Genomic DNA, 12,749 nt, shown 5'->3' with positions numbered 1-12,749 from the left:
GGATAATATAATCCACGTGTCGTTTTATTATTTGTCCACAATTTTATCGTATCGATATATATGAATTTATCATTGTATCGAAGCAAACGCCTTAATTTAAATGGTGAACCATTTTAATTCTTAAATTTAAAAATTAATTCTTTTGTTTCTAAAATGATAAGCTGAGCCACATTATAATTATTAGTTCTTGATTCTTTCTTTTTCTTCTTTTCATTTCCATATCTTTGGTGTTTTTGGTTGATATGTTGCCTTGCACTTCTGCTCCTACGTGATTTCCAAGGGACTAAACCAAAGTAAGTTTACTCAAAATAAGTCTCTATATAAGTTTTTTTGGTATATAAATTTAATACAAATTGATTAAAATTCAACAAAAATAACTTTCAATTTAGATTGCGTGTAAATATGAGCTTCTCCAACTCTTGAATAGCGCAAATAGTTCTTCTCCCTCAATCAAAACCGCAACGCTCAAAATTCAAACAAGAATTAAAATTTCTCAAAAACGTCGCAAAAAGTTAAAGAAGTTGCGAAGCTAAATTCGAAAAGAATTATGAGAAAATGAAATAAGAATATGAAGAAGAAGCAGCAGCAGAGGATGAGTAGGAGAAAGAGGAAGAGCTTTAAATTATGCAGAGCTTATCGTCACACATACACCAAAAATTTTTAAACAATACACTTAAATATCTTCGTGTTACACCAAAATTTGCTGCAAATACAGAAAAATATTCTCTAATGCTGCATTTTTTTCTTCTTCTTTTTTTCTTATTTTTTTCTTTTTTTTTAGTTGAATGAATGTAAGTTTATCATCTTCCAAGTAAATTTGTAGCATTATGTGTTTCTTCTTCTTCTTTATTTGATTTTTTTATTTTTATTCTTGTTAAGAGAGTAAAACAAAAAGAAACTTGAGAAGGTAAATAAAAAAAAAAGATGAATAAGAAAAAAAAAAGAAGATGATAATGATGATGATGAAAAAGAAGAAGTAGCAGAAGATGAGGAGGAGGGAGAGGAAGAATTTTGAATTATGCAGAACTTATCAGTACACATACACCAAAAATTCTTAAACAATACACTTAAATATCTTCATGTTACACCCAAATTTGCTGCAAATACAAAAAAATATTTCCTCTAATGCTGCATTTTTTTCCTTCTTCTTTTTTTCCTTATTTCTTTCTTTCTTTTAGTTGAATGAATATAAGTTCACCCTATTCCAAGTAAATTTGTAGCATTATGTGTTTCTTCTCCTTCTTTGTTTGATTTTTTGTCTTTATTCTTGTTAAGAGAGTAAAACAAGAAGAAACTTGAGAAGGTAAAACAAAAAGAAAAAGATGAATAAGAAAAAAAAGATGATGATGAAAAGGAAAAAGAAGAAATAGCAGAAGATGAGGAGGAGGGAGAGAAAGAATTTTGAATTATGCAAAACTTATCAGTACACATACACTGAAAATTCTTAAACATTACACTTAAATATCTTCGTGTTACACCCAAATTTGTTGCAAATATAGAAAAATATTTTCTCTAATAATACTACATTTTTTTCTTCTTCTTCTTTTCCTTATTTATTTTTTTCTTTTAGTTGAATGAATGTAAGTTCATTCTTTTCCAAGTAATTTTGCAGTATTATGTGTTTTTTCTTCTTCTTTGTTTGATTTTTTTGTTTTTATTCTTGTTAAGAGAGTAAAACAAGAAGAAACTTGAGAAGGTAAAACAAAAAAAAGATGAATAAGAAAAAAAAAAGACGATGATGATGATGAAAAAGAAGAAGAAGAAGCAGCAGAAGATGAGGAGGAGGGAGAAGAAGAGTTTTGAATTATGCAAAATTTATCAGCACACATACACTAAAAATTCTTAAACAATACACTGAAATATCTTCATGTTACACTCAAATTTGCTGCAAATACAGAAAAATATTTTTTTTAATGCAGAACTCTTACATTACATTCAATTCAAACCATCAACGACGAACAACAATTTTCACAAACAAAAACAACATTATTCACCTACAGAATCATAAACTACTAACAAAAACATTAACTAGAATCGAACCACATCTCAACCACTTGATTGGATTCAAAACAATAATCAACTTTGTTCTGGTTCAATTGACAATCTGAACTTGAATTATTCATTATTTTTAATAACGAGATAACTGTTCAAAACTGATTTTAGAGTTTGAGTTCAAAAATATAGAGAGCGATAGAAGAGAAACGCAGAGAACGGAGAGATAGAAGAGAATGTAGATTGAAAACGTTGAGAAAATTCGAAAATGAAAACAAAATCTTTTTAAAAAAGACAGTTATATATTCGCACGTTGATTGAAAAGTTAGTTAGATTAAGAGGCGTGTGAGGTAAATTAAGGTAAAATAACTTGCATAGACTTATATGAAAAAATAACTTGTATATGGGATAAAACTGATATAATATAGGCCAATTCTATGGTGCTAGTGACCTGGTGCCTAAATTTTGCCTAACTTTCTTTTTGTAATAAATTTTAAATTTTTAAAAATTATTTATTTTTATATCTTTTAAATTAAATATTAATTTTTAACTCTTTTTAATAAATAAGCACCATATTTTAGGCACTAAAGCATTTACCTATATAATATATATGGGTTTCTCCAAGCATTTTGCCTTAGCTGGTGCGTCTTAATTTCAATTTGTTTTTCAAAATTATATTCCACAAACATTCAAGTTGACATTTTATCCCTATTTAGAATACAAAACCCTAAACTCTACTACCACGGCAAAAAGGAACTGTAAACTCCTAACAAAAGATTCTACATGCTAAGATAAAATGAACATAAATCTAAGTTTAAAAAAAAGTCAGAGATATCTAGTAGAGTCTCAGCTAGTCCTACCTAATTATTAGAAGCTATAAAAACAATGGCTTCTAATTTTGACTAATTAAACTGGATTAAGTATAAATATAATACTTTGGTTGTGGAATAATAATGCTAATTAATTAAGTAAGTAAAGAAGGCACATATCACAAGGGACAAGAAGTATCCCAAAGCATATTTGACTTCCATGCATCCCCAATGTTCATGAATGGGAACCCAACAATGGATCCAACTTTCTCCAACTCTTGTTCTTCACCGCCAGCAGACACGTTGTTGTTGTTGATGCCAATGTTGTTGTTGTTGTTCCCTTGATGCATCTGACGCAGTAATGGTATTGTTGGGTAGTGCTCCTGCATTCCACCACCGAAGCTACTTGTGATTGTTGTTGCTGTTGCTGCTGTACCCTCTTGGGATGAGGACGACGATGATGTCTTTCCAGCAAAATCTCCAAGAACAGAAGATGACATGTTCAGCAACAATGAAGAAAAATCCATAGTAGGTTTTGCACTATTAGAGGATGTTTCAAGTGGAGTAGTAGTAGAAGAGGGTATTAAACAGTCGTTGCTTATAAGATCTCCATTTGAAATAATGGGTGGTAACTGATGATGATGATGATCAAAGTGTTTGTAAAGCAATGGATTAATATTAATGAAGGGTGGTTTATAAGATGATGCAACATCTTGGATTTGTGTGTCACTAGTGTAGTTAGTGCAAAACTGGGTCATGAAGCTAGTTTTCTTTGCCATCATTGTTGGCATGTTGGATGAACAAAAGTGGAATATGTGATCTGTATCATTGGTAGTGGTGGTTGGTGTTTCAGGTAAGGTAGAAACCCAAGAGTGAGAGAGTGCTCTTTGAGCTGTAGCATTTGTTTTCTTGAATATTCTGCAGATTGCCCAAGAGTCCTGCATGTTGAAATTGAAGTTAGGTAGAAAGTGTGAGATGGATCTTGTTAAGAAGGGTTTGAGAGAGTAATAAATACTGACATTAGGAGGAATAGTGGTCTTGTCGGATGAAGAGTCAGCAAGAGAAGGGAGCCTAAACTCATGCATCATCCAATCAGTTTTAACACCTTTGGCAGCTCTGCCTTTGTAGAAGACCAAAGATTTCTTGAGTCCAATGCACTTTGAACCCTCTGAGGAGTATATAGGCCTGTCAGTCCCTGTGGCTTTCCAGAACCCAGCTCCAGTTACCCTATTTGGCCTTGCACTGTTCCTGTATTTTCTGTCTCTTGGACAGTAGAAATACCACTCTTTCTCTCCTGTACCTGCCACTTCTACACATACAGTACTTTTTTAATTAATTGCCTTATCATTAAGTTCATTCAGATCATAGCCACTATATACTTACTTGGAAGATCCCAAGGATCATATTTATAGATATCAAGTTGCTTGATGAGCTCAATGGACAGAGGCATTTGCTGAATCTTTCTCTTAAGGTAGAACCCCACAAGCTCCTCATCAGTTGGGTGGAACCTGAAACCTGGTAACATGATCTCATCAAGCTTCTCACCTTCCATCTCCTCAAGAAAGAGTAGAGAGTTGAAAGAGGTGGATATATAGAAGAAGCAAGCTGGTAATAATCAAGAAATGAAAACCCTAATAATGAAGAGATAGATAGATAGAGAGAGAACACAGTTGAAGTAGTGAAGTGATTATATGCTTCCTGAGAAGGGATCTTGTACCCGAAGGTTCAGCCGTCTTTTGTGGTGACTCTTAAAGGAGCGTGTGTTTTGCGAGGATCGCGTTGCTATGAAGCTCTTAAAAAGAGAACAACTACCAACTTAATTAGAAATCAAACCCAATTAAGTCGCATTAGTTTCATCATTAAGTACCACTATTCATTCACACTTTCAACTTAATTAAAGAGCTGTGTGTTATTTGTCTATGACCCAAAAGCTGGAATCTCCATACACCACCAAACTAGCAGCATCTGGGGATTGCGATCTTACCATATTTAATTAATTTAACAATCTTGTTTTTACACTAAAAACATTGGTGTTTATTTAGACACACATAAACTTTATTGTTTATAAAAAATACTATATATACATAAAAAAAATTAATTATTATATATTAGCTAGACACAAATAAATTTTATTGTTTATATTTAGTGTATACTTAATATGGTTAATTATTTATTATTATTAAATTTGACAAGTTTCATTGTATATAGGTATGGATTAAGTTTTTTTCCGTACTTTACAATTAGAAAAAGCGTATAGTAGATACTAATTCTAAGATTAATATGCATAATTAATAACATTTTTGGTAAGTAACATATTGTAATGACATGAAAGTTTTGAGCCTATCCGCTAGAGGCCAAGACAAAGCAAAGTTCCAAGGAAAAATAATAAAATTATGTATGAGGGTCTGAAACTTTGAAATATCATTTGGAAACGTGGACCTGAACCTGATTCCAAAACAAAGCTCCAATATATAATTCAACATCGAATTCCAGTTAGACTAACTTTGGATTATATTATTGGTTTTAAGGCTTCTCAGAATCCGAAAATCCCGTTTCTATTCCATTCCCCAGAGCTTCTATTCCACTGGGTTTGTCAGGTCGAAACAGTTTAATAATAAGCATTACATGTTTTTGTTTAATGTCAAATTTTAGATAACAACAAGAGATAGAATCGGACTTGTGATCAAAATCTAATGTGCTTGAGTAGGGGACCGCTTTTACTATATATATATTTTACCAACATTTTCATTTTTATATTCATCTAAATCAACATTTGTTTATTGCCACCAATGTATCTCTATCAATTTCAGAGTTAGCTGAAATTTATGACTACTGCAATATATGATGCTTCTGACTTCGGGGTTATTATTTGACCTTCTTAATTTTCACTCAATCTATCTTTTCAATGGCCAGAAGGCTACTTAATTCTTCGCTTTCATACTCAGACTTATAACTTAGCTTCTTCTAGTCATAAATTTTTATACACTTTATAATCATTTTGTCATTCTTCTATGGCCAAAGGAAAATTCTCCACCATTTTTTTCTTCTCTTTATCATCAAAATTCGAACACTAGTTTAGGGTTTCGCCGTTTAGGTGATGTACTTGTTGGTGTAATCTTTTATTTTTAATAATGCTAGTGACTTTCTACATAGCAGTTATGGTTTAGGTAATCTTGTTTGAATTTTAACTTGTGTTTTCACTTTTCATAAATCATAGGCTTTGAACTAGACTAATAATATGTAGCAGTTAGAAATTAAATAGTTTGAGACATGATCCAATAGGATTATCACGGGTCCATTCCAAGGTGTATGTATAATTGTATATGGATAAGATCATCAGGTTTTAAGCAACATATTAGAAAGATGAACTTTGACCAAAAAAATCTTTAGGGTTAGGTTGTTTATAAGAACAGGATATTGAGACAGGATCTTGACGCATAAAATTGTGTTTAATAGATTGAACATAGGTAGGTAGAGATAGTGCATGTCTTTAAAGATATTAAATTAGTGTATTTTGTGTTTATCTTAATAAAAAGAATAAAAAACACTAATAAATAACACAATTTTTTTATTTTTTATTTTATTATTTTTGTTAATTTTTTATAATTATATTTTTTTTGCAAATTTTTTAAATGAAAAAAATAAAAATAAATTAAATTTTTATAATTTATTTTATTTTATTTCATTATTCTTGTTAATTTTTCATAATTATATTTTTTATTATTATATTTTTTGTCTCAAATTTTTTGAGTGAAAAAAAAGAGAATAAATTGGATCTTTATAATTTATTCTAATTTATCACCAAATAGAATATAAAAATATTAAATTTTATATTTCTATTTTTTATGTTGTATTTTTAATATCTTATTTTATTCTGTTCTAAAAAAGAAACGCAACTTAGATTCCAACAAATAAAAAAAGAGGAAGTATAGGGAGTCAATGGAATATCTGTACAATGTGTACAATAAAAGTTTAGAGATGTCCAATTTAGTATTAGAGATATAACTATTAGTGTTATATTTTTCTATCAACTTAAACTTTTGGAGTGAGTAGTTTCATGACATGTTATTAGAACTTTAGATCTAAAAGGAATCCTAAAATCAGCTTAAATTTTTGGGATGAGTGATTTTATGATATAAAATGCTCTAGTACTCGAATGATTATTCTAAATACTATGAGTAATGTTCATTTTTTAACTCAGAGTGAAATTCATAAGGAAAATCATAGATTACAAAAGAGCCTCAAATTATTTGACATGACGAACTTTAAAAAATGTCTTTAGGAACTTGTTATTTGACAGGGGCGTTGTGGTAATAGCACACGTGAAAGGCAATTTCCTCTAGGCTTTGGGAATACAAAATAATTATGGGATTTCTCAATTTCTCAATTTCATTCATGGCCTCCCACTAACTTTAATAGTACTAATAACATCATAGATTTTGACACATTTTGTAACATATTTTACACCAAAGTTTGCCAAATATGTCTAGTGGTTGGATGGCAAGTGCCATACGACTAATTAATGGGAAAGGTTCACCGAGTCAAGTGGCAAACTTGGGACTCCAAATTCAGTGAAGGTCCCAAAAATCTAACCCTCGGTTGGAACCACCTTTTGTCTGTTCCTTGACCTAGGGTTTGCATCCCAAGCGTGTAACCAAAGTTTAAAACCGAGTCAAACCCTCCAAACACAACCATTTAAGCCTCTTTTTGCGTGAAACATATCAACCCTCTAAATACGAGAACGAGTATTCTCAGTTTCTCACTCCTATTTTTATAATGTTATTTAATTTTTTTATAAAATTTATACAATATATACAACAACAAATACATTTTCTTTAAAGTAAATGTTATATTCGAATATATTATTAGTCATTTAATCTTTAGCGGTTGAAATATTCTAAATGGAAGTCAAATTCCATCTTATAATTTTAAGTGCATACATAATAAATTTTTATCATATTATCAAAAAGAATGGTATAAGTGATAAAAGTTCGAAATATATTTAAAAAAAGACAATTATTATAAAAAAAATTAAAGCACTCGGTAAAATTATTTATTTTGTGAAATTTTGTTAATATAATTTTAACAAGTGAGATTTTTTAAAACAAAACATAAGGTTTTAAGACATACGTGAATATTTATGAAATGACTTATTTAATAATTAATTTTTTGTATGTACATAATATTTTTAAAAAATTTATTTATTTGATTCAAGTATAATTTAAACAATTATTGTTTAAAGAGCATTGGACAATTTTTTTTTTTATACTTTCTTTTTTCAGAATACATTAATATTTCGATTAATATTTTGCAATATTTTTATTATTTAACAAGGATCTAAAACTATTCAAAGTTCAAACATCTCATACAAAAAAATAAGGCCAAAACACAATCACTCTAATAAACAGAACTTATATATTTACTATATTAGTCCACCAATGGATGCATCATACATATTATAAACTTTAATAAATAGCTACCAACAAAAAAGGGTGATTCTCTTGTAGCTTCAGGGTAGAGAGGAAGTTCCACCTTGTCAAAGGAAAAGAAGCTGACCCGTTCCTCCGTGGCTAAGCCAATCTTCAAAGGAAGGCCACCACATTGTTTCTCAAGAGCTTCCGTTTTTGCTCTAGATGGTGGATCTCCCCTAACAGAAATGCACACATTATATGACAAATTCAATTGATTTTCCAAATCAGATAACAGAAAAAAAAGTTGGGGAAGAAAATTGGGAGTTGAAGAAAATTTTGTTGTGTTTATTAATAATCCATAAGGATCAAACAAACTAATGTAATACTTGTATCAGACAAACTAGTATATAATTGTATAACTTTAAGTAGCATGCATTTATTTCTCTTTATAATGCATATTAATTAATTAATTAATTAATATTTTTATGTAAAATATACTTAGTAGATGTATGCAAAAGTGAGTGTATAGTGTATAGCCAGAATTTCTCGAGTTTGAGGAAATATATACATATATAGCTGAGCTTATCCACTAGCACCTCTTGCGTTCATAAACAGTTGGGAATTTATCATGCACGTTTCAATTCAAATGTTTCGAGCTTGAGATCTCCAAGATAACACGAACCCTTCTTAATAAAAAACTTGTACAAAAGTACGTACATTTTCTACTTCTTCAATGCTTGAAACCAGAAAGTTTTACTTGTATTCCACAGCATAGTTATACAAAGAAATGGATATATATTATTCTGTGTACTGCACATGCTCCACATCTATGAAAAGGAGAGAAACTGTTCCTGTCAACTTGTCTGCAACAATTCTTTGATATCATACCCTTGAAGCTACATACACAAACATTAGAAGACGCATTCTTAGCACTCAGAAAAAAAGAAGATTGCAGTCTTCCAGAGACTCATAGGATTTGCATAAAGGCATATACATTGTAATCAACACACATTAAAGAAACTTATCCATAAGAGTGAGAAAAATATATACCAGCAAAAAAGTAAGAAGTAATATAACTCCTGAGTTCCAGAAAGCATGGATGGTGATGGGAGTGAGAAGGTTGCGAGTTTGAGCATATGAAATCCCCAAAGCAGCCCCTGCATATGTCACAAATATAAGTTATCTTCATCAGTGTACATGAAAGAACTATTGTAGCTTTTAAGAGAAAAAATAAGGTTTCTTTTACGGGTTAAAATTTTTCTTCCTAGTTAGGTAAACATTCTGTGTATTCATTTTCTACACAAAAATTATGTAGAATCTTGTTGGCATTTCTGAAGTCCACGTTTCCTTGTATGTGCAGAATACCTAGAACAAACAACTGCGGAAATTCCCCAGGAGTGAGATGGGCAAGGGCAAAGACAGCAGCACTAATGATGATGGCAACCGGTGTAGGAACCCTGCATTGAAATCATACGTACATGAGGGAAATTTTCCCACTAATGCTCAATAGTCAACAGCCTAGCCAAACAACAGGACTGAGGTTACCCTCTTTAATTTTGTCTCCGTACATAGATCAACTAACTATATATTTTACTATGAATTCAAACTCAGTTGTATGCCTTTTATCAAGTAGAGCATTCTTTAATCTTCACAAGGTAAAAGTTTCCCAGGTATGCCACTATCAAGTCAAATAGAGCTAGTTGAAATTGATTATAGAACCACTATTGATATTTCAAGTCCAAATACATTGATCGTTAGAAACATATCAGGAAGCAGAAATTCATAATGGAAACTTCACCACACAACCTGAGTCAATTTCTCCTTCAGGAAAAGATAAGCCAACTACAGCATCACAAAAGCTGCACATACATCAGGCTCCTCTATTCAATTATCTATGCAGTTAGTGTCTAATGCAAAGGAAGTGTCTTGCTTGAAAGTCAAGCTGCAGTTTCTTTAATCAATATTTCATTTTAGTCTATGTTAAATATGTGAACAAGAAGGAATTAAAGAAAACAGTACCACTTAGTCATGGAGGCCATTAAAAAGCCTCGAAATAGTGTCTCCTCAAGTACAGGTGCAAGAACACCAGTGATGCCCACCAAGCATGCAGTGCTACAGAAAAGGTTAAACGTAATTGTAACTTGAGACTCATGGATGCAGAACCGATATACAAGCTTTGATGTTCTTTTTTCCAAGGGTTGATATAAGAAAACTTTGAGTTTGAATATCTCATAAGTACCTGACATTTGAAGATCCAATCAACGGGAGTAATTTTACAAGAGCATCAGTCTGAAAGGAAATTTATAGAAGCTAATAAGATATCTCCAAGAGATCAAAGCACATAAAAGTTAACACCAATACTTTAAATGAGTCATTAACAGAACAGAAGTACTAGTTCTACAAAGGCACAAATTTGTATATAATATAAATAAGGAGGAATATATGAAATATAAGTTTAACAAGCAAGCACAAATTCTACATTCGAGGTGAAAATAGGTACAATACCACAAATCATATATTAGAAGCATCTTGGACCCATGATTAAAATGATTGGAAACAGAGGAGGATGCCATATATTTGAAGCAATGTGGATGAAAGAGAATTGTATCATTTCAAGCATTATTTGACTAAAACATACCAATCAAGCTTAAGGAAAAATTTTACCACACAACTATAAAACCCAAAAGGTTGTATTGGTTTAGGGTTTATAGGAATTTGGGCAATAAACTAACAAGAAAATGTACTTAATGTTGCAAAGATGAATCTGTTACATTGGGTGAGTGGAAACATTTGACAATATAAGATTAGTATTTAGTGCATTTGGGAGAAAGTCGTGCCTATCATGGAAAAGGAGGTAGAATCTTGTCTATGTGATATGGGAATGTAGAAAGAAGTGCACAGAAACTCTGATAAAGAGAGAAGATCGATCAGATGGAGAGGAATCCAATGGCTGAATATAGAAGGAGAGCTAAAAAGAAAATCATAGGTGAAACTATTAAAATAGACTAAGATTTTATTGATTTGAATGTAGATTGTAAACATAAATGATGATAAGACAATACAGTGTTGCCTGATCCATGTAATTAACTTCACTTAATTGGACAAGACTTATCCGTCATTGTTGTAGTTCTAATATGGTACATTACGATGGTTAATTCACACTCATCCTTCGGTTAAGGAAAGCTGATCTGCCTCTAGTTAGCTAGGAGGATCCATATGATGGCAATATACAACCAAAATTATGAAATTAACCCTAAATTCAGTGGATTGATTATTTATGCTATTTGAGTGGAAGCCCTAACTAGCCTCCTCAGAGTGCAACAGATAGAAACTAACATACAACAGCATCTGCCTGTGAAATTCCTAAAAGAAAATTGTTAACCTCTCTTTGTGGGGGTTCTCCATTAAAGAATGAGACAGCTACTCCTGTCAATGCAATGGAAGCTATGGCACCTACAAGTCCGATTCCCGCCCACAAAAGCCAACCCTTTTGAAGACTGAAAGGGTCCCTCAAATCTGAAACAAGTTTTTATTTTTATCATGGAATGGGAAATAAGCATAGGTGTATAACATTATAACTTTTCAAGGTAAGCAAACTGCTAACTAAACACCTCAGTAAGACAAGCTTTAGAACAAAAACGTGGATTCTAGAACAACATTTAGCTGTGGAAACAAGTGACTATGAAGTATGAACTTAATTGAAGTGACAAATGTTAACCTTAGAAACCTTGATATAATTGAAGGGTTGTTAACTGATCATACCATATTTGAAGAAGTCTTGAGGGAGTGGCTGGAAATTGCTGGCAATGGCATATATAATTCCGAGTACAACAGCAGTTGTGATGCTGCCAAAAATAATTAACTCAGAACCAAAGTTATAATAGCAATAAGTGAAAGGTAGGTATTTGGTATTAGCATACCCCTGATCTAAAAAGAGTAACTCTGCTTTCTCATCCATACTAAGCACCTCAGGTCGAATTCCCAGATATGGAAGAGCTGTGGCCTCAACCAAACCTGTCAAAACAAAACTGGCTGGGAATAAATTAGTGGATTAAAATTAAAAACCTATTATTAGGATGTGGTTAGTTCCACGATAAGGTTTTGAAAACACACCCTAATCCACAAGCGAGAGAGGTTAGTGTAACGGTTTGCCATTCCCAAGGTACCTCCCATCGGCTGAGAAGAGGCCAATTGGTATCGGGTTTGTTAGGTGCGTTGAAGAAGCAAACAGAATGAAGACCCCGTGGAGTAGGTGGAGAAGTGAAAGTGAAAGGGCGCCGATGAGTGTTGAGGCTGAGAAGTGAAGGGGAATGGAAGAGGGAGGAAGAGAGAGAAGAAGAAACTGCCACCGAAAGCATTGTGCGGAGTGCGGATAAGAGGATCAACTGGAACGCAACTCCAACACCAAAACACTTCACTACCGTTTTTGTCTTCCAAAATTCACTTTTTTTATCTCTTTTTTTAGTGTCTTACACAATCTTCTAATCCTATGATTATTTTAACAATAATACAAAAGATAGTTATTCTTAGTAATTAA

At 31.9% G+C, this 12,749-nt stretch overlaps 2 protein-coding genes across 5 annotated transcripts in view; both read right to left on the bottom strand.

Annotated features, from left to right (window-relative positions):
- The window catches only part of LOC107634779 (putative NAC domain-containing protein 94), a 5,921-nt gene extending 1,174 nt beyond the window's left edge, over nt 1-4,747 (bottom strand). Inside the window, exons 1-4 of one of the 4 annotated variants that reach the window (XM_021119734.1) lie at nt 4,185-4,507; nt 3,821-4,110; nt 3,056-3,739; nt 2,444-2,450 (exon numbers count right to left, since the gene is read on the bottom strand). In XM_021119734.1, the coding sequence (XP_020975393.1) occupies nt 2,444-2,450; nt 3,056-3,739; nt 3,821-4,110; nt 4,185-4,353 (1,150 nt within the window). In that variant the 5' untranslated portion in view covers nt 4,354-4,507. The other 3 variants (XM_021119735.1, XM_016338202.2, XM_021119733.1) reach the window with 3 other exon arrangements.
- LOC107631874 lies at nt 8,721-12,226 on the bottom strand (the record flags this gene model as incomplete). The annotated part of the gene is given in 8 exon segments (XM_016335445.2): nt 8,721-9,108; nt 9,263-9,369; nt 9,578-9,669; nt 10,232-10,324; nt 10,452-10,501; nt 11,595-11,728; nt 11,975-12,057; nt 12,133-12,226. Coding segments are annotated over 8 exon segments (695 nt in total), but the record flags the coding sequence as incomplete, so codon positions are not given.

This window comes from Arachis ipaensis, chromosome B03 (genome assembly GCF_000816755.2).
Source record: "Arachis ipaensis cultivar K30076 chromosome B03, Araip1.1, whole genome shotgun sequence".
Lineage (NCBI taxonomy): Eukaryota > Viridiplantae > Streptophyta > Magnoliopsida > Fabales > Fabaceae > Arachis > Arachis ipaensis.
The sequence above is the reverse complement of the archived record's forward strand: the minus strand, read 5'-3'. Positions and strand labels throughout refer to the sequence as shown.